Source organism: Megachile rotundata, chromosome 14 (assembly GCF_050947335.1).
Source record: "Megachile rotundata isolate GNS110a chromosome 14, iyMegRotu1, whole genome shotgun sequence".
Taxonomy (NCBI): Eukaryota; Metazoa; Arthropoda; class Insecta; order Hymenoptera; family Megachilidae; genus Megachile; species Megachile rotundata.
Window position 1 is genome coordinate 15225640 of NC_134996.1, and position 24360 is coordinate 15249999.

The window sequence follows — 24360 nt, forward strand, 5'->3', positions numbered from 1 at the left end:
ACTTCTTATTTGAAAATATTGTATTTCGCGGCTCTACGAACACGCAGGAAATTACGAAGCACGCGTCGCTTCCGGGCTGCGCAGGAGGATATGCGTGATAACCGGTTCTTACCGCTATACACCGCCATATTGTTTGCGGTAGTCGCGCACGTAATTCGTCGGTTTGTACGTGGTCGCGTGAGTTTTCTTTCGTTCGGTAAGGCCCATCGGGAAAATTTGCAAACATTTCGCGAAAAAGCAATATGAAGAAAACTAAGGACGTGTCGGACGAGGATGAATATTCTGCGGACGACCCAGAAGAGGTAGAAGGAGCTTCCGAAGAAGAGTGGACTCCTGAAGCCGGAGCCGAAGTAAGCCCACGCTATGTCGATGCTTTTCTCTCGTTCGTTGTTATGTAGTAAATCCTTTTCACGGTTCCCGATTTATCGTATCCGATCACATTCTCGCTACGCTTCTTATCATTTCTATTATCCACGTTTACGTTTATACGCATCGTATCGTTTCCGAATAAAGATCTGTCAGCCGGAATCTTTCTTATGACGATTCTTTGCATTATTCCTTCGATTAAATATTTACCATTGTTTTTTCATTAATCAATCGAATTTATTATTTGAAAAATCTTCCTTCTTTTATTAATATTACACCTTTCCTTCTTACCAGAAATAAATCGTTTTAATCAGTTACGATAAAACAGATAACGAGAAAACAGAAATCAGTTATGTACTCGTGTAGTTTTCCGTTGTAATCGTAACTATATAGTACGCTGCTCGACAAATACAGTACCGATCTGTTACCATTGATCGAGTATTTCGCAAAATTTCTCTCTTACTTTGACGATACGTTTAATAGCTTTTCAACGTAAATATAATTTCTTTGTAAAATTGTACTTTCTTTTTGTAAGAAAGTTATGGTTGGAATACTGTTACGGCCGTTGGGTTATCCTCGCCGGCCGGTCGGTGGCGCCGGTCAATGAATTTTTCAAAACAATACAACTGTACGTTGTAGTCTGTTAATATTCTTTCGACGCATCTACATTTTCTTTCATATTACTTTTTTCGTGTCGTGAGTAACCTTTTAGTATCGTTTACGTTGTAATTTAAAATTGCCGTTCCAATATAACGAAAATATTATTTTCAAATTCGACTCGATATCTATTTAGAAATGACAGATTATATGTTCTATCGAAGCAAATTAATTTTACTACGAACGAAATGTAAAAGTACAAAAACATATATATAATATTTTAGATATTGTTATTTACTTCAAATATTATAAATATTGTGCCTTACGTCTGTGCATTTTTTTAAAAGACACGTTTATTCGTATACATTTTTTTATCGTGATACATTTATTAACGCTATTTAGAGCGGTGCTAAAAAGAGACCCCAAAGAGAATCTGCTAAAAAGCGACAGCATTCCGAAGAAGAAGAAGAAGAGGAAGAAGAGGAGGATGAAGAGGAAGATGACGAAGAAGACGAGGAATCTGATTCTGATCCAGGAAAGAAACCCAAAAGAAAAAGACGATCAAAAAAAGAAGAAGATGAGAAAGAAGAAGAAGACGAAGAAGATTCAGATGATAACAGCTTTAATGAATCGTCGGGAGAAACTCCAAAAGATTTTACCGTAAGTTATGTTTTAAGTATTATGACAAAGAAAGGTAGATAACGCTTTGACGATGACAAACGGAGATTTCATTGTGTATATCGATTATTCTAGTCCGGTGCATTCGTTGTTGCAAAAGGCGACATTGGCGGTAATACAGAACCAACATTGTGGAGGATAGATGGGAAAGCGTTGCTTCAAAAGTTTTTACCTTTCAAAGAAGATGGAAAAACATTGTACAAAAGCACATCTACGGTAAGTTTCGTATAAATATTCTTATCGTTTTTACAAAATACTTATGTTTTCCTTTTTTTCCATTTAGTATTCCGGTTGGTCCGTGAATAATAAAGATAAATACTTGGCTGCACAAGTTACTTTCAAAGTGCAAAGTAGAACAGAAACAATCGTTGAACTTCACCTTGATCAACAACAACAGCAAGAAGTTGTAAAGTATGTTTCTTCTTTTTCTCAATTTCCGATATGATAGTTTGGATGCAACTGAATAATCACGTGTAATAAATATCGCTCTCGTTTTGTTTTTTCCAGGGACGAAAAAGAAGACTAAATATAGATCATATTTGATCATATTTGTTTATATACATTTTAAGGTACAATAAGGAAGAATACATTTACATTCACAAATACACGTCAACACTACACAGACATGTTATGCCAACACACGAATACAATTTACAAGATGATATTCTAGCAGATTCGTGTTTAAAGGTAACATTGAGTGGACCATGAATCTCAGTTCATTAACAACGGGTAGCTTTACAAATACTTGATAACATTTCGATTAATCTTTTCGCTGCGATAGCGTCGATTCAATAAAATTACGATATCAGTTATTCAGCGTTTAGTCAGGTTAAAACAAAATTACTATACGATCTTCAGTTTTTTCACTCTTCCAATATATATTTATCTTCTTAGTTATCTTCTTAATTATAGTTATATAAATAATAATAATGATAATAAAATATAGTACGTATCTTGTTCTACAGTTATATAAAATTATTGATCTTTTGTATCAAATTTATTACATTTTTTAAGAAAAGTTTACCATCGCTCTAGTGTATTTGTATAAACTTGACATTGCATTAATTCGATTTGAGATGGAAATTTGTGAATCATACCGATAGTAAATAACCAAAACTTTTGATCATGAACAGCGATTAGTGAATGCCGACGTCAGAAGCGAAACGATTAATAATAAAAAGCTACCTGTAAATCTGCATGGTTATTCAATTTCTTAAATAACATCCACCTATATTTTATATTTCACATTTTATAAATTCAACGTAAATTTGAATTTCTTATTTTAATTAATTCTCTATTCTTATGATACAACATTTTGATCCCAACGATCATTTTATCATTCGATGGACTTCAAATTTGATATTTTTTTATGACAAATTTTCAGTAGCTAAATTCTATATTACTTTTAATCATCGAAACACAGGATATTAGATATAGAAAACAAATCACAGTGTCAGTTACCGTTGTGGTTTTGTGTTCCTATTGTCGTGTAAATTCGTTGAAAAATCATTGTTTTTAATTTTGTATTTAAATTTTGGAAATGTTTCGTGGCTATAAACATTATGTATACTCGATTTATGTTGATAACGGTATTATGAGTAAGAAATCAATTGTACTGTCATAATTCATGTTCAGTGGTATGTTATTTCGATCTAGCTTTATGGATAAAAATATGGTTCACGTACATGGAAAAAAAAAGAGTAAAAACTAATTGTGTTAATTGTTTATTCATTATTCCTCTATGATTCGTACATATTTTTTTACCGAGCTCCTATCCTGTTTGTAAAATCTAAAATTATTGGAATGTAGGCGCATAGTGTGAATTACAATTTGTATTGTCTACATTAACGTTAAATAATAACTTAGAGAGGAAACAAATACCTACAAGAATGTCGTTACACAAAATTTGTGTTACATTCTAAAGCGTTTAGACTTAAAATGTTTTAATTGATAATGAGCAAATAAAATTTTGATAATGTCATATATAATTCCATTGTAAAATGTTTATATTAAAAATACGAAAAGCTCCAAGAAAATAATTTAATTCTTATTACAAGTAATTACAGATATATACATATTTCAAAATTAAAAATAATTAATGATTTTATTTATTTTTAAAAAAAAAAAAAAAAGCCCCTGCAACTGTACTTAGTATTTTGTTTTCAATTTCGATTGTAAATCAAGAATTATTTCTTTTTGGAGCATATGCCTTTAAAAGTAAAAAGTACAAACATTATTATAATATAAAAGTAAATGTTTTTTTTTTTATCGTGTAAAGCAGTTTCCGTGATAATTTATATCTAAAATTTAAAGCATTAAAAATTCTACAAATATCGCACAAAACAGTGTGAGAAATGAATAATTACATTGTACGTATTATATACCAATCAAGAAGCACTGAAAGTCGTTACTACCGCGAAAACTTGTGAGACTAGATTTTCAACTTAATGTACTGAAAATAGATACTTGGCATATCTGTAATTTATTTTGCAATTATTTTTAATGTGCCATATCATTCTCAATATAGGATATTTAAAAAAATACATTTCAATTGTGCTTATAATTTTAACATATCTATGTGTATGTATATATACACGCGTACATCATAAATAATATGAAATTAAACAGTAATAAAGTTATTCAAATTTTAACATAATATTAAGATAAAAATTCAACGTTAAGTATGTATAAAATATGTTGTGAAAATAACAAATATAATAACTTGGTAATAATAATTTTCAAACATAACGAAATATTACAGTTACTACTAATGGAAACAAATATACAGTTATCATAAATGTTATATCAAATATTAAACCCTAATACCTTATTCATATTTGATGCAAAATAAAATTTGAAATTCTAACAAAATATTTACATCTTTATTTATTATTTAAATCATAAAAATATCATCATTATAAATAAAGATGTTTTTATACGTACAAAATCATTCCCTGCGAAAAATTTTGTGAATCGCTTTCATTATGTATATAATAAAAATTTCGTTTAAATTGTGACGAATTTAAAAATTTTACATCATAAAACGATACACGTTGCGTAAACATGCCTGATTATCATTGCTCTTCACGAATAGTCCTTTTTACGCGATGTATATTGATACATCCAAATTAAAAACCAGGTTCTAAGCGTACTGATAATACGTTGTTTAGCATTTCTCGAATTTCTTTCATTTCTCTTCTACTTTTTACTACCATATTTTCCAAGTTCTTATTTTTCTGAATAATTTTTTCCATCCAATATTTTTTAGTACCAGAATGACAGCAACAAGTTGTTTCTTCTTCCTTATGTACAGACTGATTCTTCTTGATACAACAGTCGTTATCAATTTGCTGTTCTTTTTTAACTGAACTACTACTATCAGGTTGTACACAGTTATTCGTATCGCTAGACAACGTACACGACGGATATTTTACAATAGGATTTTCGTTGATATTTTGCATCGATTTTATCCGAATATTTTCACCACCTTCGCAAGCTTCATCTTTCGTATGCAGATTACATTCTAATTCTTTGCGATGCATGGTATCAGAAATGTATACTTCTGAATCACAATAATTTGTCGTATCCGTGTCGCTTATCCGAGTCTGTCGTTTCAAAGTTTTTCTTTTTCGTATCAGGTCGGTTTCATTAGTATTCTTGGTAGTGTGAACAAATCCATCACTATATCTTCTTCTTTGTATCGCCGCCGAAGTATTTATTATCGTTGTATCGCATGATCCCGAACTAGCCCTTCGAATATCGTTCAAATTGTATGACGTTACATTCAAATTCCCTTTATGTGTTTCTATCGTCGGTTCAGTATCGCTGTTGTCGTATTCGGTATTCTCCTCAAATGATAATCGTTTCGGTATTATTTTCCTTATTTCCGCGATGTTGCAGTGAGCATTATCATTGTTTGTTAGATCAGCAGATGTTTCGAAATTTTTAATGGTATTAGAATCATTGTTCGAATCGTGTCCAGATGATTTATTTGCGTTAGAAAGGTCGATTTCAATTAAATCTCCATCGTGCCCAAACGCAAACGACTTTTGTCCTAAAATATAGAAGTTTTCTTACTACGGTAGATATACATTTTTCCAATACAGTACATACGTTCGCAAAATACTTGGAACAATAAGTATAAAATTCAATTAGTTCTTACCGATAATCATACGTTTATTGCGCATATCAGGACTTTTTGAACGTGGACGTTCTAAAAATTGTCTGTTATCAGGAGACAATACAGAAAGTGTGCCATTACACTGTAAAGGACTATATTGTTCGTAAGAATTGTACGTTGCATATGGATCGTGTTCATGACTTTCATGTTCTCGTAAACGTTGTACAATTTTTTGTACAATTTCCGACGGCTCTACGTACGGCGATCCTTCGAAATAAGAGAAATAAGTTATTCCATATTTCTTCAGTGAATTAATGAAATTAGTTACATGCTATGTAATAATAACAACAAGTATACTATTATAACAATTTAAAGAAGCGATAACAATTAACAATACGTGTGTGTATCGTTAACAAAAAAATATGCAAATTATAAGAATTCTTATCTTATGGCGTACACATATTAAAAAATAAAAAATATAAAAAACAAAATCGTTTTGCCAATGTTGTTAATGTAATAAAATTTCAAATATTACTTTGATTATTTAATGCATAATATATAAGGATTAAAGTCTCATTTTCACATTAAATGCTCTATTAACACATTGTTGTCGGGACGTTACGATTTTCACAAACTGTGAGTAGAGCGCGGGCCACGTAGTTCTACGTTTTTTATAGATATGAGGAAACACGTTATAGAAAAAATATGCAAGAAGTAAAACTTGTTTTATGTGTAAATTTTGCGGTATACCTCTTCATAGAGGTAAATATTTTGAGCGCTATCTCATCTTACAACATTACTAGTCTTCATTATTTGTGGATTAAAATTTTCCTTTTTAATTTTTTCTTTTTTCGGGTAAATAACTTTGTATTCTATACTCAGCTATACAAAACGTGCTTTTATTTTTTATAATAACGATTAAGAATACATTCTAAGACAAGAAAATAAAAGTTTAATAAAAAAATTCAATGCCTTTTTAAATTTATAGTGATTTCTTTGTAACAATAAAATTCACGCACATTTTTCAATAAATTGCCCGCCCCAGCCATAACGCTTCGGTATAAAACGCCCGACCACAATGTGTTAATAATAACGTAACCATCTGCTTCATGCATATTACATTCTCCTGTTATACAATACGATAAATGAAACACTCAAAAAAATTCATAACCACCGATGTTTAAACGTAATAGGAAAGCAATCAAAATAAATATTTCATATTTAATATTATACGTTACAAACTACGAATTTAAATTCTTCAAATAACAGACACGATTTTGCAATAAAGAAAAATGTCACTGAGAAAGCCTAACAGTCGTATGACTTACAACGTTAATTGGTCCAGAATGTCTGCGACGTGGAAAAAGTTTAGACACAGATAATGTGCCATCGCTTCCTATAAAATTACCATGTATATAACAGACTTACATGATTTACAGGAATTTATTTGCAATCTTTTTTCTGATCATTTACCATTAAATACAATGATTACTAGATTATGATTTTTTCATTTAATCTTCTATTACATATCTGCTCTGACTATCAATTAATTTCCTATAAATATTTTACCTGTTAGTCCTCTGTATCCTAATGATACAGAATCAAAGGATTCGCTAGTTTCTTGTTGTTGCTTCATAAAATCATTGATGGCTATGCCTTTTAATTTTGATGGTTGTAAAAATCTTTTTGGTATTCGAGAAAAGGAACCAGTTTCTTGTGGGCTGTTAGAGCAACCACCAAATCCAAGACCAAGCAAAATTGCTTCTGGATCTGCCTTTCTCAATTCTAGTAAACTTTCAACGCTACTGCAATGACTACTGTCAGATTGCAAACTAGGATCACGCATCAGTTTATGAGGTAACGAGCTATAAACAAAAGATTCTATAAATACGATTATTTTTATGCAGAATATATTATTTGGTATAACTTCATACCTTGGTAGGCCAGCGGTATTAATCGTCGCTGTTGTATTGGGAACATTGATAGGTGCTGAAACGATCATATTTGGCTATTCTATTTTTTCAACACACGGCTCTTTAATCTCTTTAGCTTTAGGCGGTCTACGTCGTAATTGTACTTCTCTTTTCTGTTCCAATGTACAAACTATTGGTTTTGTAGGTTCTGGTAACGAATTGATCCATTGTTGAACACGATCATTTGAAACCCGACGATCATTTGAAACCCGACGATTATTTGGAACCCCTCTCTCAGGACTTCGCATCCATCTCAATAACATCCCAATATTACGTTCGCGTTCTGCTAAAATACGAATAACACAGATAACACATTTATAAAGATAAAACAAAGTATATATCGATTATTACATATTCCTAAAAATTTATATTATAAGCACGATATATAACTATCATACATAATTATAAGAATTATCTAACATGTACATGTATCATCAAATTTTACAAACGTTATAACAATTATCCCTCGATAAAATACCTGAATCCATATCCCTCAAGCCGCATAAACAATATAATATCGTTAAAATTAAACCAAAATAAAAGACATTCGATTACATAAATACGCATTAGGAACGCACTGTTTTTATGCTGGATTACGAAAGTATAACTTCAGCAATGTATATTAATAAGACGATATAACGCATAAAATGCAATATAGACATACCTACCTTGAATTTAAGAGTGACAATGCAGTAAATAAAGCGTCTCTATACAAATCAAAATGTCTCTATAAAGAATCATCATTCTCTAAATGATTTGTGCTCCGCAAAACGATAGAGAATAGAACACCCACTTGTTACTGTTACCAACACTAAATACTTCAGTGCAATACCAACATTAAATACTTCAGGGCCGTCTGATGCAGTGCCACTATTTCAAAGCGCATAATACAATATTATTTATTTGATATTTACAAATTTTATATAACAACAGTTTTACGTACAGTTAACGTAATATTCATAATTACAAACAAAATATTATGAAATTTTACTTTGTTTTCAAATACATAATAAGTGCATCCGCAAATTGAGCAGATCATTTCTATAGTTATATGTATGATATATAGAAAACATGTACGTATACATATATATAAGAAAAGTTTTATTTTTCTGTATCGAAAATATATATTGCAAAAAATAATTGTAAGTAATACTGATTTGAAATATTTTACGATATAATAAAGTAATTACATACCATAAAGTACTTCATTATTCTGTTAGATCAGATAAAATATTCGTGCGCACATTATAACATATGTGTTAACACGGTGCATGCGCTGTGCATACAAATACATCACCGATTATTGACACGATCAAGAGTGATAAACAGTGACCAAAGTAACTGAAAGTAACCTCAGAGTCAAAACCGGGTACGTTTTTGTTGGATTCGTTCGTATGATTTCTCAAGAAATTGTATTACGAAACATTTTGACGTTTCGTAAATGTCTTCCCACGGGAAAAAGAACAAAAAAAAGGTATTATCGAGACGACCACGGCACGTTGTCGGAAAAGAAGAAAGGTATCGGCAAGAAAGAGATAAATCTGACAAGGAAGATGAAGGTACAGGTTAGAACAAAACTTTCTATAACATGTTTGTATTTGAAAAACATAAGTGATTGTTTCGTGCTTAATTTCCAGGGATAGAAGAAGAAAAGGTCAATCCTCTTTCTTTTCCAATTGCAATGTGGGATCTTGAGCAATGTGATCCTAAAAAATGTTCTGGTAGAAAACTAGTCAGACATGGCTTAGTGAAAATACTCAGGTTAGGAGCTCGATTTTCAGGGTTGGTTCTTACTCCGGTTGGTCAAAAGGTAACAGATGCATCGCGTACTATATACAAAATAATCTTGTTTACGATAATTCATGGCAAAATATTATATTGCAGTGCGTAAGTCCAACAGATCGTGATATCATTCAGGATTATGGCTGTGCAGTTGTCGACTGTAGTTGGGCACGTTTGGACGATACTCCATTCAATAGAATGAGGACTTCTAATCCTCGTCTCTTACCATTTCTGGTCGCTGCAAATCCAATAAATTATGGCAGACCGTGTCAATTAAGTTGCGTAGAAGCCATAGCTGCTACTTTAATTATAACAGGTTTCATCGAAGAAGCCAAATTTTATCTCGGAAAGTTTTCTTGGGGTCATTCGTTTTTGGAACTGAACGAAGAGTTGTTGAATAAATATTCTCTTTGTACAAACGCGGAAGAAATTATAGCGGCACAAGAGAAATTTTTGATAGAAGCGAGACAAGAAAAGATAAACAGAAATGGTAATTTTTATTTGTTATCATTAGAAAAAGATTATATTATTTTATTACCGCTATAATAATTGTTCGTTCGTTAGCCATTTCAGACTTTCCATCGACCGATTCGGAAACCGAGGAAGAAGAAAAGGAATCAGTCCGTGCAAATATTGTTTCTCGTATAGATAAACAAATGAACGATATGAATATAATGTAAAAATTATTTGTGTACATTTGTATATATGTAATAGATTGTATCTTTGTACGACCGGATCTTATCGTAACTATTATGACAAATCTTTGTATCGCTTTAATTTTACGCGTAACGAATAAAAAGAAAAATGCATAAACATTTGTTTTATTCGATAGAACTACAATAGAAAGTTAGTAAATCGTATAAATTTGTACAAGAATTTCATGGTATTTGAATATTACGATTACTTGATGTCACTTGAGACTGTGCATGCGCGATACATAATTTCAAAATGGCGAATTTCATCGTAGAGCGTACGAGTGAACTGGCCCATCAGTCGCACAGCTGATATTAGTGTGACGTCAGTAAAACAAAGCCATGCGCGGTCGATCGCAGCCGCGAAATAAACCGAACGGACTGATCCGTCTTGCTAACAAACATTAGGCGTCAGTGAAACCGTGAAGTACATTTTGTAAGATTTTTTTGAAGTAGATTCACGGGTTACGTGTGCGAGTGTACAACCGTTTCGCGTCTACCTCACAAACGATGCCGTTCATATCGAAAGATTGGCGCAGTCCTGGCGAGGAATGGGTGAAAACCGTCGAAGGTTGGGAAAAGAAGAAAATCCTCGAGTGCGCCAACAATAAAACGCTTTCTCTCCTGCTTCGGTAAATATCGTCATACACAATATCTTGATCTTGATCGACGGTTCATTCGAGACGTTACATATGTACCCGTGGCTGTTCTTTGTTTTCAAACAGCATCGGATGCGGTTAGTTGTTCTCAGACATTCCGTCTGTCTCACAGATGTTACATCGATCGAATGACAGTTGTCGGTTTGTTTACCAATGGATCGTAAGACTGACCTGTATCATCATTCCCGTATGTTTTATCTATAATCGGACAAACGTTCGTCTAATTGTAAGTTTAATATCGCATTTAACGAGTGTAAAAGCTAAGCGTAGCGAAAGTCAGGAGGTAGTAGTTGTTCCGATTACTTTTTACGGTTATTTAAGTATTTTATAAAATAAATCTCGGTAAAGAGTTTGTTTCGTGTTTCAATTAACGGTAGACGCTGCGTTTGCTCGTTAGATGCGCGTTTACGCGACACGCACACGCGAATATACTTTGCACGATTCCCCTTTCGTCTTTGTTTGCGACATGCGACAAGCGACAGGCGACGGGTGACAGGCATTCGTGCAGATGTTAAAAATGTGTTCGTATAAGTATCCTTTTCGCGTGTGAATTTAAGCATCGGTATCGGAAGACCGTCTTGGAAGCTTCACGCCACCCCTTCGCGAGAGAAATACGTACGTTACATATTTCTCGTCTTCCGTTCGTTTGTACGCAAAAGAGAAGTCGTTTTCGTTCGACTCGAATCGAAAACTAAAGAAACGATTCCACTTATCCTTTAAATTTATACGATCGTGCTACAGTCCCTTAGAACTTTATTAGAACTAAATGTACTATGTACTAGAATATTTCGATTCCGCGCTTGATCAACGTAGTTTGTCCGTAGTTAAGAGTTACGTGTCCGTTGACCTTGATTCCTGGATCTAGACAGTTGATTCGCTACAATCAGCAGCACCATTCGTTCGAAGCACATTATAAGTCGCACAATGTACCTTGAACTTCATTAGGTAAAGTTAACAGTAGTCACGAATCGCTATTGCGTTTACCGCGATCGGTGAAAAAACGATAGCGAGAATAAGATATGCCTACTTGTTAGATAGAAACTTAGATAGGTATCGATCGTTCTACTTGTTTGATCTTCGATTAGCGCGCATAATATTTCGTAAAATGTACCATAAGAAGAAAATGAATTATAGGAAGTAGGGTATATCTCGAGTCTACTATATGTTTCGTGTCTACTTAGAAGTAGGTCATGACCTAGCTAACCCAAATGTGGACCAATTTTGCAAATCTCCTTAAGTATCACCAGTTTCTGATAAATTCGATAAATTCGAGACGGTGCGACGCTGCGTGACGAATGGCTAGCACGTCTCGAGTTCACCCTGTGAACGCGACGCGCGCATTATTCACCAAAAATAAAAATCAACAATAATAATTATATCGTTTCGATAATATCTCAAGATGGCTTACTTAAGATTCATTGTCGCATTTCGAACATTTCATTCTTTTAATGTAATAAACGTTCGTGCACGCAAACGACAGTACATGCAGTATACAATATACGCGGTATACACTTGCATGCGTTACATGCAAGTATCAAGATATCTACGCGATTCACGACGGTTGGTACCAACAGTTATGTAACGTTACAAATTATTATCGATGTACATCGCGTATATAAACGGAAGATATTTTTTTCGCGATTCTAACGTATCAGTCCGCGATAGGTTCGGTTTCATATCCAGATCGGTGAACTGGTATCGTTCCTTTTTCTTCGTGCATATTCCAACGATAAGTCGAGTAAAAAGTTATTCCCATCGGGAGCGAGAGAATATGATTTTTACATAAGTTGAAAGAAACGACGACGATACACTTGTGAATAGCACTTTTAACGAGTAACGTTCACTGTTTGTTTACTTAAATCGTCAGTGAAAAAGTATTTACACCTACGCGTATCGGTCTTTTCTGTTTGTCGCGTAACGAACAAGGCGCGGAGAGTGTCATTGACTCGTACACTGTGCACGATACAGAGGGCAGAGGTAAGCAAGCAGGTAGAGATATCTCGATCCACCCTGATATTCGGATAACTCGATCAGGCGCATTCCATGTTCGCCGTAAAACGAGAGATTCAGGTTCTGAATCCGAGAGATCAAGGTCATCAAATGTCTATCTCCATGGAATAGAGTACACCGAGTCGCTATTCGATTAGCGATTACGGATAACGCGCGAAATCGGATAAATACTTGGAGAACACTCGGTAATTTTGATTTCGTTTCTTTTTACAGAGGCGATAAAGACGCGCTCGACAAGAAGGAGAAGGACAAAAAGAAAGGTAAGTTGTTCTGCACTTGTACTTTCCCTCCGCTTACCGGTTTCGTCTCGCTTCGAGAAAATCTCTTTTCGTATAATTTTAGAAAGCATCGTCCAGCCGCATTGCCGCATCACGCTAAAGTGTACACGCGAGGTGAGTGACTTGTTCCGTCGCTGTTTATATTTAACTCAGGCCTGATGAAAGAGGGGAGGAATAGAATTTGTTAGTTAAGAAGGTCGTACGTAGGACGTCTATCGCGTATGGATGAAAAAGCGAAGAAAAGAGAGCTTACTCGGAAACGGAAAGACGGAGGAAAAACCGAGGAAAAACGGAGAAACGGGAAGAAAGTAACGAAGACGCGGTGAAGAAGGTGGCGAGGTGGAGCGATGTGGCGTCTCCTCGATTTTCCCTTTCATTGGATCGCTATTCTTAGGCTCGAAATGCAGCGATTAAACGTCGACCGAACACGAAAAGAAGGAAGGATCGCGACGTAATGTCTGTTTAAATTCGTAGATCGCTGGTTTCAACGGGTTGAGCGATGCGCTGAAAAGGTTGGATTTTTTGTCCGCGGTACATGATTGTCGTCGTTTCAATTATATCGTACGACTGCTGGATCTCCTGGTCAGTCACAGAATGGGCGGACTCAGCGGATGCGCCCAGCGGGTCCTCTTCAATATGTTAGAAGAAGTCGCGTTAGAAGGTAAACGTTCTGCTTTCGTCGAATCGAATAAGTAGTGAATTTTTCTGCGAGCATGATCTTGATCTTTGTCGAGATCGAGGTAAACGAGTTTCGATTTCGAAACGTTTACGTTCGCGTGCTTTCTATTTCGCAGTATCGTTGTCGCAACAACAAACCGGAAGGCTTCGTCGTCTGATCGAAAGAGTGAGAGCTTTTAGCGCGGGCTGCTGTTGGGGCGGTAGACCTTTAGGTTCGGTGATTTTATGGGAAAAACACAAAGCTGCCCTTGAGAGAATCTTGCAAATCGCTTCGTCTATCACCATAACTCAGGTATTATTATTATTATTATTATTATTATTATTATTATTATTAATATTATTATTATTACTACGTATCTAAATAACACAACGAGTAATATCGTTATTGTTTTCAGCCGGACGAGCAACAACAACCGCAGTGGTCAGATTTGCCAGCCGAATGTCGGCGAGAAGTACTTCTTCGACTTAGCGATCCACGGGACATCGAAGCTTCGTCGGAAGCATGCGAACACCTCGCCGTTCTCGCGCAGGAACAAAGAATCTGGCGCGAACTAGCTCAGTACCATTTTACGCCCCAGCAAATAGCCACCACTAGACAAAACAATCCTGGGAAAGACTGGAAAACCATATTCACCGTTGCTCGAAGGTACGTGTTGTCCTGTTAACCCTCTGAGAATAAGATGAAAAACACGACGATTGCTCAGTTGATTATCCGCATTGGTAAATATGTTACGTTCACGGAATGATTCGATGGGAATGCTTACAGATCGTTCGGTTTGCGAGAAGAATACGCAGAAATGATTCAGTTGTGTCGCAACTGTCGTTGCTTGTTCTGGCGATCATTGGGCCATCCCTGTATCGCGGACCAAGATCCGGCATTTCAAGAAAAATTAGCAGACGTCGATCGAGCGTCCCTTCATGTTCCGATTCCTCCGCAAACTTTTTTGAAGTTCTTTTCGCTGTGAAAGCTTCCACATAGTCTTCCTATCCGTTTAGAAAATAAAGATACAACAGAGGTATATACGCGAAACACGACCAACGGAGATACCAACGATGTCGATCCTATATTCACTGTATCGCGTTCTCTGTTCACTTGGCAAACGGTAACGTTTCAAAAATGTTGCTCTTCGCTCGAAGAAATTGCCTCTACGAAACTTTATCTTTTCCTAACGTGTATCGTAATCGGTCCTGATCGATATACCGGTACGAATCGAGTTTCAAAGTTACGCGCTTCTAGACCCGTTTTATCCTCTTCGAGATACCCTTATCGAACGCGCTTGTTCCGCTAACGGTCAGCAATGGATATTTTTCTGCTTTTCTCAAATCTACCACCTTAAGGAATATGGGCTTCGTTTTTAACGACAACAAAGATAGTAATAATAATGATATACGGAATTTACGGTGGATCGAAATATTGCCAAAAGATTTTATCGAACTGCTCGGAAAATTACTAAGTGTTTGCGTCCGTCGAAAATAGCGGATATTTGTTTCGTGAAAATATATCGTTTCAAATTATTATTGTTATATTCCTTTCTACGTTTATACGTATGAAGGAAATATATATATATATATATATATATATATATATATATATATATATGTATATATATGTTTTAGCGCGTAACAAAAATGACGCTCCTACGTTATCTGATTTACATAAATTTTTATCGTGCCTGCTATTTGTTTCTTGTTTACTCGGCAGCTATTTCTATGGCACTTTTTTCCCCGTTCAGATACGTCCTGTTCTTTTCTTTCTAACGGTTGCATTTACTTCAAATAATCATCGAAATTTGTTTTTACCTATGTATTTTTATAATTACTTGGTCAGTTTTTATACATCTTGTGTGCGCATCTTTTGCGTATGTATTTTTCTACTTTATAATACTTGCGTAACAGGAAAGCGAAAATTCTGTAATGAAACCCGTCTTTAAAGCGAAACACATTGAATGTAAATTTCGGAGGAAAAAGAGAATTAAATGATTTAACATTCGTAATGTTAAAAAAAAGACTATTACGCGATTAAAATATAAGCAAATTGTAAAAGATACTTTACTGGTGAGTCGTGGTTGTAGCAGGATTTTTCGATTATAGAGAGATATATTTGCAAAAACAAATTGAAAAGTAAAAAAAAAAAACGAAAGCAAATAAAACAGCAACAGAAGTGAAAACTGAAGATTAATCGTGTTGATGTATTTATCGTTCGTATTCATTCAACGCCAGTATCGTTAAATTTTTTAATATTTCATAAATACATCAGTATTTAGTAACTAATTATGTGATTAATTTGGGGCGATGAAAATTATACTGCCAAAATCGATGCTGTTGTTTTCAGCGAATCGAATTGAAATCCTTTTTTGTACTTTCCGTTTAAAATAAGATACGATTTTTCTATATGTTACATTTTCTTTTTAACGGTAAGCATAATAAGATTCGTTAATGCGCGTATGCGTACTTTACAAATAATAACTGTAAATGACATTCACCCGTGCGCGCGTTCTGCAATTAATAATACGTACAGATCTGCTATGTGTACTCCGGTATAAAGAATACTGCGTACCCGACATTTTAGCAACTCATCAATATTATAGTTTTGTTCACGGACATTTAGATATCGTAGAATAACTTTAAAGCAACATTATTTTCTTTACCTACTCGATTGTAGAGCAAAATTGTGCATAAAGCTTTGAAATAAAAGATTTATTTGTATATTTATTTGTATATATATTTGGAAAATATCTTTTCCAATAGCAATTTTTTTCTTATCTATCTTATATACTTACTCGAGATTTTATCCTTTATTTTTAGTAGAGGATCTTTTCTCTACATAAACTAGGTAAAACATGTAATATTAATTTATTCATTTCACAGGTTTTTTAATTAACAGAAATTCCTTTAAACTATACATTTTAACTTTATACATTATTTCGCTATACACATATTTGTATAAGCATGACATATTTTGAAATTAATGTTTTTTTTTTTTTGTTTGTTTTTTTTTGTAATCGTATATTTCGACAATATTTAGAGGTGTAGGTGTGCGCGTGTGTGTGTGTGTCTGCACATACATATACATGAGTATATAAGTATTGTGAAAACATATATACTTACGTATACGAGAAAATATAGAAAACAATTATTACCTAGAAACGATCCGTATTTGATACGTGTTTATTACCCTCTTTTAAAAAATTAATTTTCAATAAATCATGTAATATTCGTTCATTTCCGTTTATGACGGAACGAATTTGATGGTTCTAATTTCATTTTAGCAACAACCTATCTATTCTAGATATTATTCGCTTTATGGTTAAATTCATTTTCGAACATAGTGACACCTATACGACAAATTTGAAACTTTAACTATGGAAGGTTGCGCATGCGTAAATGAAAGATCTAGTGACGCTGTGTCCTGTCGCTGGATACCGCGACACTCCGCGGTTCGCGTTTGATTCATATCAAATATTTTACAGTTTAATAGAAAGATATCGGTGAAAATGTCAACTTTACCGCACAGTAAGAAGCGGGTCTGCTACTATTATGACAGTGAGTGAAAAAATTCAAAAACTTCTTAATATATTGTAATCCCGCGAAAACATCGCACACACACGGAGAGATTGTCAAAATGTGTTTGTGCTATCCGCGCTTATATCACGTACCATATATTTATTTCGCATCAACCAGTATCTTTCAATGCGCCTTTGTTCTAATAAGTTTTTGTAAGATTGAAAACCTCTAAAATGCATGAATTTTTCCTACGAAATTCATTATTTTTAGTATTCTTTCGACGTCTTCGCACGGTTTTACACGCGTTAAAGCGAGAGATTCGCAAATGTAACTTCGTGTTACCTTACTTGAACTAAGAAAGAGCGTCAGCTTTACTTTACTTAGATATTCAAACAGTTGCCGTTCATTCAACACTGAATATCCTCTTTTTTACTTTATTTCTTTCCAAATTACTTCCCTACGTAAGCTATAGATTTTCTATCTTGTATCTATTTAAATGTTTGTTGTAAAATTTAATACCCTATGTATCAACGTCGAATAATTTCCCTCTTCATAATATAAATTATGAACTACGAATGCTATAATTAAGAGCCACGTGTAATATTTATACTATTAAAATTACTTTCATTTATTAACATTATAATTTCATTATCTTACCGTGATCGGTCATTTTAAATAAAAGAAATTAATTGTAGGTTATGGAGGAACATTTGAAAAAAATGGAAAAAATTTATGATTGATTTAAGCCTGGTAGGACAGATTTATGAATTTACTTAAAATCTTCCATAAATCTTTAAATTAATAGAATTTTTTATTGTCAATATCGTCCGTACTCCTCTTTTTTCGTGAACTGCACGAGAGATTCTCAAGTACATTTCGGTCGACCGTACTACACTACAATTCCAAACATACCGTTTTTACTTTAGTTTTACAGTTTTTTTTAAACATATTGTTCATTTAAATCGTACAGTTTTTAGTTTTTACGTATATTCTAATCCATTAAAATAAATTACTTAAAACATGTAAAAAAATTATTCTCCAGGTGATATTGGAAATTATTATTATGGACAAGGACATCCTATGAAACCACATCGTATAAGGATGACACATAATTTACTCCTAAATTATGGTCTTTATAGGAAAATGGAAATATATGTAAGGATCCAATGTAGTAATATATTTTTATTTTTCGCTTATCACACACACACACACATATATATTGTGTTGAATCTAAAAATATAAGAAACATTAATATTATATTATGTAAATATTTATAATTTAATATCCTGTTTTTACTTTTTCTTTCTATGTTTAGCGACCTCATAAAGCTACCGCAGATGAAATGACAAAATTCCATAGCGATGAATATATCAGATTTTTAAGATCAATAAGGCCTGACAATATGTCAGAGTATAACAAACAAATGCAACGATGTAAGGTTTCAAAATTAATATTTGTAACTATAATTAAAAAATAATGGTATTTTACTTAAAACATATAATAAAATTTAATCGTTTCTTTAGTTAATGTAGGAGAGGATTGCCCCGTTTTTGATGGATTATATGAGTTTTGTCAATTATCAGCTGGAGGCTCCGTAGCTGCTGCTGTAAAACTTAACAAACAAGCCTCAGAAATTTGTATAAATTGGGGCGGTGGTTTACATCATGCCAAAAAAAGTGAAGCTTCTGGCTTTTGTTATGTAAATGACATTGTGTTAGGAATATTGGAATTGCTCAAATATCATCAAAGAGTCTTATATATTGATATTGATGTCCATCATGGGGACGGTGTAGAAGAAGCTTTTTATACTACCGACAGAGTAATGACAGTTTCTTTTCATAAATATGGTGAATATTTTCCTGGTACTGGCGATTTGCGTGATATTGGTGCAGGAAAGGTAAAAATTTGAACGGTAACAAGTATGGCTAGCTGTATTTCATTATGTTTACACAGGGACTATTTTATTATAGGGAAAATATTATGCAGTTAATATACCATTGAGAGATGGTATGGACGATGAAAGTTATGAATCAATATTTGTACCTATAATTTCAAAAGTAATGGAAACTTTTCAGCCTTCCGCGGTTGTTTTACAATGTGGTGCCGATTCATTAACAGGTACAGATTTATACATAAATGAAAGTAATTATTCAATAAACAAAGATAGAAGATAAGAAAATTAAATATGTATATTAACTAACAACGTTTCAATCTAACGCGTTATTTGCAGGAGATCGATTAGGTTGTTTCAATTTAACAGTGAGGGGTCATGGAAAATGTGTTGAATTTGTAAAAAAATATAATCTACCTTTTTTAATGGTTGGTGGCGGCGGATACACGATCAGAAATGTATCTAGATGTTGGACATACGAAACATCGGTAGCTCTTGGCTCTGAAATTGCGAACGAATTACCTTATAATGATTATTTTGAATATTTTGGACCCGATTTTAAATTGCATATTAGTCCTTCAAATATGGCAAATCAAAATACGCCTGAATACCTTGAAAAAATTAAGTATGTACTACGAACATAGTTAAACATTGGAATGTTCTTCGATTGTTCTTTATTCGACACACTCGATATTCTTTATAGGACAAGATTATTTGAAAATTTGCGAATGTTACCTCATGCTCCGGGTGTACAAGTTCAACCAATTCCAGAAGATGGAGCAGTTATTGAAGATTCAGAGGCAGAGGAAAAAGTAAATCCGGACGAGAGATTACCACAACGAGATTTAGATAAAAGGATACAACACGAAAATGAATATAGTGATAGCGAAGAAGAGGGAGAAGGCGGTAGAAGGGATAATAGGTCGTTCAAGGTAATGTGTTTGTGAATATTAATATTTCATATTTCTATTTTACCTAACAAGTATAATGTTACATCTACGTTGAATTCTTTTATACTTAATTTTCAATTATTTTTTTTTTTCATCTTAAAGGGTTCTAGAAAACGACCTCGTCTAGAAAAAGGACAAGAAGGTATAGAAAGTGATCTCAAAAAAGAAGAAGACATAAAGTCGGAACCTAAAGGTATATATATTTAATTTTCTTATATCTTACACATGCTTTGATTGTTATTATTCTTATAATAAAACAATGACATTTTATAGAAAATGAAAAGGATGAAAAAACAAATGCTACGAACGAGGAAACAAAGAAGGATGCTGGAGCGAATCCCTGATAAACGGTTTTTGTTTTGGAATATTTAAAAAATTTGGAAAAATCCTTATTTAAATCAAGTATAAATAAGTGTAGGTAACTTAAGTAAAAACAAAAAAAAAAGCGTATGATGTACAGATGTTCGCTGCCTCGAACTCGGTATACGATTCTAAAACATCATTATGTCATTATTATTTTGTTTAAAAAGCATGTACTTCGATAGAATAGTCGATATATGTCGATTGAATTCGTGGCACGCGACATTATTATCATGTACACGTATGGCCGTGTAATCGACAATGCAAACGCTCTACACTTTTGATTATTATCTCGTTAAATTTTCAAATATATCCCGAAGTTAGTTCTTGTAATATTTTTGAAATCATGTAAAGAGCGATATCTTGAATAATTAGTCAAATTTTATGATCAAGTTAAAGTCTTAACATTCACATATAACAAGCATAACTAGTCAAATGAAATAAATAGATATCTTGAGAAAAAATTTTCATATCGATAAAAACTGCACATTTTATAGCTATTGTTTGAAGTTTCTACCAAGATCATAAAATAAAGACAGATTTTCAAGATATTTACATTTATTGGATAGCACGTTCTGAGGAATCGTGCAAAAATATACAAGTCCTAATATTTTGGACGATCGAATTCTTTAGCTTATTCATTATTTACAAGGATTTTGATTAAACGCTTTACTGAAAACCATTTTTATTCGAAATAGATACGTTTATACCATAAACAAGTATTATGAATTAACAAATTTTTTTTATCATTCTTGTACATAACGTAAAATCAGATTTAAACGAAATTCTACATGCAATACTAAATAATAATAAGATTAATAATTATAGTAATAATAACAGTAACAACAACATTCTTTTTCATATGTAAAGTATATTATTTTATACGTGAAAAATTGAATGATCAGTGAAGAAAGTATGAAAAAGTTAGGACGGTTGATGAATATATTGAATTCAAGTATAACTCTAGAATTTTAATCGTAAATTAAGAAAAAGTAGTTATTAAGAGTTGAAAATTATGTACGTGACAAAGTCGATTTATATCTGTACACTGTGAGGTCGCCAAACACTCTCGTTCAAAGGAAAAAAGAGGAAACAGAAGTCTCACTAACATGTCTACAAAATTGTTACCCTCCAATTATATTAGTTTAAACGTTTGTACGAGAGTAAATATACATTAATTTTGTGTACATAAAATTTAACTTCATGCACCTCAACAATATTTTAAAAACAGATGAAATTCGGCTAGTTACACGATGACAGATAATTAATCGAAAGAGAAATGTGTCTATTTATCTAGTTGTAATTAAGAATTTAACTTTACTGTAATTAATTATCCACAAGATGAAAAACAAATTCGATATAATACTGCGTATGTATAAGTCGATTTGGAATAAATCAAGTATGATATATATATACATATATAAAAGTGTGTTTGTGTGCGTGCGTGCATGTGTATATATATATATATATATATATTTACACATGCATACATACATACATATATATGTATATACACATATGTCATCTCTCTCTTTCTCTTTGTCTATATATACATATATATGTGTGTATATATACATATATATACACATATATATTTATATGCACACATATATATATTTATGTCCAAACATGAATAACACGAATGTTTTTAAATATTTATAATAAAAAAAATAAAGAAATCTATTACTTGTATTAATATAATCACTTTTTCATTATGGAAATTAATAGAATATTTTTTTTTGTCGAATCAAAATGGTTACAGTCTCAAGAAACCAAGTGGACAATAAAGGGTTTCTTCTGACTACCTACATCTGTAAAAAATAATGTGACGTTTAACCAAAATGTGACATTCAAATCGTAATAATGATACGTTCAATATGATAACAAATTATACTATTCATTTTACACGTAATATATAGTCTGGTATGCAAACAAATCACAATCCTAACCTCGTTATCACGACAGCTTATGTTTTGAACATAATGCACAATTATTATTTATAAACAATGTGAAGTTTCAAAGGTTCTGTAACGTAAAGCAACATTCTTATTTGGTGAAATAACAAATTCGGAAAAGGAAAATCTGACAATCAATCGAACCAAAGGTTTTGAACATTTCAAGAGTTAATCCATATTATACCTAATTTATTGTATACATTGGAAAAAACCGTTTGTTGCAATAATTGTTAAAATGATTTCACAATTATCATATGTTATGACCCTTGCGAACAGCATTATTGGAGTAAGCGTTCTAGCAATGCCCTTTTGTTTCAAGCAATGCGGTATTGTTTTAGCTACTTTGGTTTTAATAATAAGCAGCATTTTATCGCGACTTGCTTGTCACTTTCTGATTAAGTCAGCTGTAATGTCAAGAAGACGAAACTTTGAACTTTTGGCTTTTCATGCATTTGGTCATATGGGAAAATTTTTAGTGGAACTATTTATCATTGGCTTCCTTGTTGGAACATGTATTGCTTTTTTTGTTGTTATGGGCGATTTAGGTCCACAAATTGTTGGGAAAGTGATAGATAAAAATCCAGAAGATATCAGAACTAGTTTACTCGTAACAACAAGTGTTTTTATAGTTCTACCTTTAGGATTACTTAGAAATATCGACAGTTTATCTAGTCTCTGTACTGCTACCATCATTTTCTATCTTTGTCTTGTATTGAAGGTAAATAGTTTATTATTAATTTTACCGTAAATAGAAATTTTCAAAATATGAAATATTAATACGAAATATTTCTTGTTCGTTTTAGATAGTAGCAGAGTCTATGCAGCATATTTTTGCTGGAGATTGGTATGACCATGTATATTATTGGAAACCATCCGGTATACTTCAGTGTGTACCTATATTTTCCATGGCCTTATTCTGTCAAACTCAGTTATTCGAAATATATGAAACTATTCCAAATGTGTCCTTGGAAAAAATGAACGAAGTTGTACGAGGTGCATTAAATATATGTACAATCGTGTATTTATGCGTCGGATTTTTTGGTTACATAGCATTTTGCACGCAACCTTTTACAGGTATTTATAACATTTTCTATAAGCATCCTCTTCCTTTCTTCTTTTTGTTCATCTCAGACTTTATTAATTTAGTATTAAATTTGTAGGTAATATACTGATGAGTTTTGAACCCAGCTTGTCATCTGAAATGATTAAAATGGGATTTGTGTTTTCCATCGCATTTAGCTTCCCCTTAGTCATTTTTCCATGTCGTGCAAGCTTAAATTCTCTTTTATTTCGCAGGGTTCGTATAATTTATATAGTTTCCTTAGGTAATAATAGTTAAATAATATTATCCGATTACTACTAATTAATAATTTTTCACAGGTTTACACTCATGAACCTTCTATCAATTATTTACCGGAAACAAGATTTAGATGTCTTACCGTTACGATCGTGATTGTTTCCCTAATCACTGGAATTTTAATACCAAATATTGAATTTGTTCTTGGTTTGGTAGGATCTACGATCGGTGTAATGATATGCTTGATATTTCCGGCAATATTCTTCATATCTATCAGTAGCAAACATACTAACGAAAGATTATTAGCACAAGTAAGATTATTAAACAAGTATATGAACTACATACATTCTTGTTTAATGCATGTATCATAAAGGTGGTTTTCTTTAATACGTGTTTAGGCAATTTTATTTATTGGTATTTGTATCATGATTTTGAGTACATATGCAAATTTATATGCATTAGAAGAATCTACTAGTACAAAAGTATTAATAGCCACCAATAAACCTTTCAATCAAATTAATAATTTACCATTAAATTTGAACAAGGATGATATCAACGCAATGGCAAATG

At 32.8% G+C, this 24360-nt stretch overlaps 6 protein-coding genes across 14 annotated transcripts; 5 read left to right on the forward strand and 1 right to left on the reverse strand.

Moving 5' to 3' along the window:
* The first annotated feature begins 104 nt into the window (after nt 1–104).
* LOC100883453 (uncharacterized) lies at nt 105–3352 on the forward strand. The gene is made up of 5 exons (XM_003707500.3): nt 105–350; nt 1366–1623; nt 1717–1857; nt 1925–2052; nt 2149–3352. The coding sequence occupies exons 1-5, from the start codon at nt 243–245 to the stop codon at nt 2165–2167; spliced, it is 654 nt and encodes a 217-aa protein (XP_003707548.1). The 5' UTR covers nt 105–242; the 3' UTR covers nt 2168–3352.
* Nucleotides 3350–9068, reverse strand: olf186-M (Ki-ras-induced actin-interacting protein-IP3R-interacting domain olf186-M). Of its 6 annotated transcripts, XM_076539566.1 has the most exons (7): nt 8929–9068; nt 8403–8604; nt 8213–8226; nt 7696–8020; nt 7331–7626; nt 5804–6028; nt 3350–5695 (listed from the first exon to the last, which is right to left on the reverse strand). In XM_076539566.1, the coding sequence occupies exons 4-7, from the start codon at nt 7761–7763 to the stop codon at nt 4770–4772; spliced, it is 1515 nt and encodes a 504-aa protein (XP_076395681.1). In that variant the 5' UTR covers nt 7764–8020; nt 8213–8226; nt 8403–8604; nt 8929–9068; the 3' UTR covers nt 3350–4769. The 6 variants fall into 6 exon arrangements, with proteins under 6 accessions (XP_076395681.1, XP_012150811.1, XP_012150810.1 ...); XM_012295421.2 differs by lacking the exon at nt 8213–8226 and having other exon boundaries at nt 7696–8017; XM_012295420.2 differs by lacking the exon at nt 8213–8226.
* An 85-nt stretch (nt 9069–9153) lies between these two features.
* LOC100880883 (18S rRNA aminocarboxypropyltransferase) lies at nt 9154–10329 on the forward strand. 2 transcript variants are annotated; one of them, XM_012295419.2, is made up of 4 exons: nt 9154–9293; nt 9372–9544; nt 9619–10006; nt 10081–10329. In XM_012295419.2, exons 1-4 carry the CDS (start codon nt 9176–9178, stop codon nt 10194–10196), a joined length of 795 nt encoding a protein of 264 aa, XP_012150809.1. In that variant the 5' UTR covers nt 9154–9175; the 3' UTR covers nt 10197–10329. The 2 variants fall into 2 exon arrangements, with proteins under 2 accessions (XP_012150809.1, XP_012150807.1); XM_012295417.2 differs by having other exon boundaries at nt 9159–9299.
* A 152-nt stretch (nt 10330–10481) lies between these two features.
* Nucleotides 10482–16541, forward strand: LOC100883567 (F-box only protein 32). Of its 2 annotated transcripts, none has more exons than XM_003707501.3 (7): nt 10482–10840; nt 13091–13137; nt 13220–13269; nt 13630–13816; nt 13950–14125; nt 14229–14479; nt 14600–16541. In XM_003707501.3, the coding sequence occupies exons 1-7, from the start codon at nt 10719–10721 to the stop codon at nt 14796–14798; spliced, it is 1032 nt and encodes a 343-aa protein (XP_003707549.1). In that variant the 5' UTR covers nt 10482–10718; the 3' UTR covers nt 14799–16541. The 2 variants fall into 2 exon arrangements, with proteins under 2 accessions (XP_003707549.1, XP_076395686.1); XM_076539571.1 differs by lacking the exon at nt 10482–10840 and adding an exon at nt 11945–12427.
* A 669-nt stretch (nt 16542–17210) lies between these two features.
* Nucleotides 17211–21949, forward strand: HDAC1 (histone deacetylase 1). 2 transcript variants are annotated; one of them, XM_003707502.3, is made up of 9 exons: nt 17211–17376; nt 18380–18492; nt 18653–18770; nt 18861–19234; nt 19308–19455; nt 19568–19853; nt 19932–20160; nt 20281–20371; nt 20452–21949. In XM_003707502.3, the coding sequence occupies exons 1-9, from the start codon at nt 17328–17330 to the stop codon at nt 20520–20522; spliced, it is 1479 nt and encodes a 492-aa protein (XP_003707550.1). In that variant the 5' UTR covers nt 17211–17327; the 3' UTR covers nt 20523–21949. The 2 variants fall into 2 exon arrangements, with proteins under 2 accessions (XP_003707550.1, XP_076395684.1); XM_076539569.1 differs by lacking the exon at nt 17211–17376 and adding an exon at nt 17780–17798.
* Nucleotides 21950–22290: 341 nt separating this feature from the next.
* LOC100880996 (putative sodium-coupled neutral amino acid transporter 10) lies at nt 22291–24357 on the forward strand (the record flags this gene model as incomplete). Its single annotated transcript, XM_076539796.1, has 5 exons — nt 22291–23211; nt 23297–23567; nt 23654–23790; nt 23874–24101; nt 24189–24357. Coding segments are annotated over exons 1-5 (1288 nt in total), but the record flags the coding sequence as incomplete, so codon positions are not given.
* Between the last annotated feature and the right edge of the window lie 3 nt (nt 24358–24360).

What these genes read in the sequence shown, in the direction of transcription:
- LOC100883567 (XM_076539571.1), top strand. Translation starts at nt 12,267, where the DNA reads ATGGCTTACTTAAGATTCATTGTCGCATTTCGAACATTTCATTCTTTT. An exon ending in CGCTAAAGTGTACACGCGAG is followed by an intron (nt 13,270 to 13,629) that starts GTGAGTGACTTG and finishes TTAAATTCGTAG; the next exon opens with ATCGCTGGTTTCAACGGGTT. An exon ending in CGTCTATCACCATAACTCAG is followed by an intron (nt 14,126 to 14,228) that starts GTATTATTATTA and finishes TATTGTTTTCAG; the next exon opens with CCGGACGAGCAACAACAACC.
- LOC100880883 (XM_012295417.2), top strand. Translation starts at nt 9,176, where the DNA reads ATGTCTTCCCACGGGAAAAAGAACAAAAAAAAGGTATTATCGAGACGA. An exon ending in CAAGGAAGATGAAGGTACAG is followed by an intron (nt 9,300 to 9,371) that starts GTTAGAACAAAA and finishes CTTAATTTCCAG; the next exon opens with GGATAGAAGAAGAAAAGGTC. An exon ending in AGAAAAGATAAACAGAAATG is followed by an intron (nt 10,007 to 10,080) that starts GTAATTTTTATT and finishes TTCGTTCGTTAG; the next exon opens with CCATTTCAGACTTTCCATCG.
- HDAC1 (XM_003707502.3), top strand. Translation starts at nt 17,328, where the DNA reads ATGTCAACTTTACCGCACAGTAAGAAGCGGGTCTGCTACTATTATGAC. An exon ending in GGTCTGCTACTATTATGACA is followed by an intron (nt 17,377 to 18,379) that starts GTGAGTGAAAAA and finishes ATTATTCTCCAG; the next exon opens with GTGATATTGGAAATTATTAT. An exon ending in GAATACCTTGAAAAAATTAA is followed by an intron (nt 19,854 to 19,931) that starts GTATGTACTACG and finishes TATTCTTTATAG; the next exon opens with GACAAGATTATTTGAAAATT.
- LOC100883453 (XM_003707500.3), top strand. Translation starts at nt 243, where the DNA reads ATGAAGAAAACTAAGGACGTGTCGGACGAGGATGAATATTCTGCGGAC. An exon ending in CTCCTGAAGCCGGAGCCGAA is followed by an intron (nt 351 to 1,365) that starts GTAAGCCCACGC and finishes AACGCTATTTAG; the next exon opens with AGCGGTGCTAAAAAGAGACC. An exon ending in AAACTCCAAAAGATTTTACC is followed by an intron (nt 1,624 to 1,716) that starts GTAAGTTATGTT and finishes CGATTATTCTAG; the next exon opens with TCCGGTGCATTCGTTGTTGC.
- olf186-M (XM_012295421.2), bottom strand. Translation starts at nt 7,763, where the DNA reads ATGATCGTTTCAGCACCTATCAATGTTCCCAATACAACAGCGACGATT. An exon ending in AATACCGCTGGCCTACCAAG is followed by an intron (nt 7,627 to 7,695) that starts GTATGAAGTTAT and finishes TTTTGTTTATAG; the next exon opens with CTCGTTACCTCATAAACTGA. An exon ending in CAATAAACGTATGATTATCG is followed by an intron (nt 5,696 to 5,803) that starts GTAAGAACTAAT and finishes TCTATATTTTAG; the next exon opens with GACAAAAGTCGTTTGCGTTT.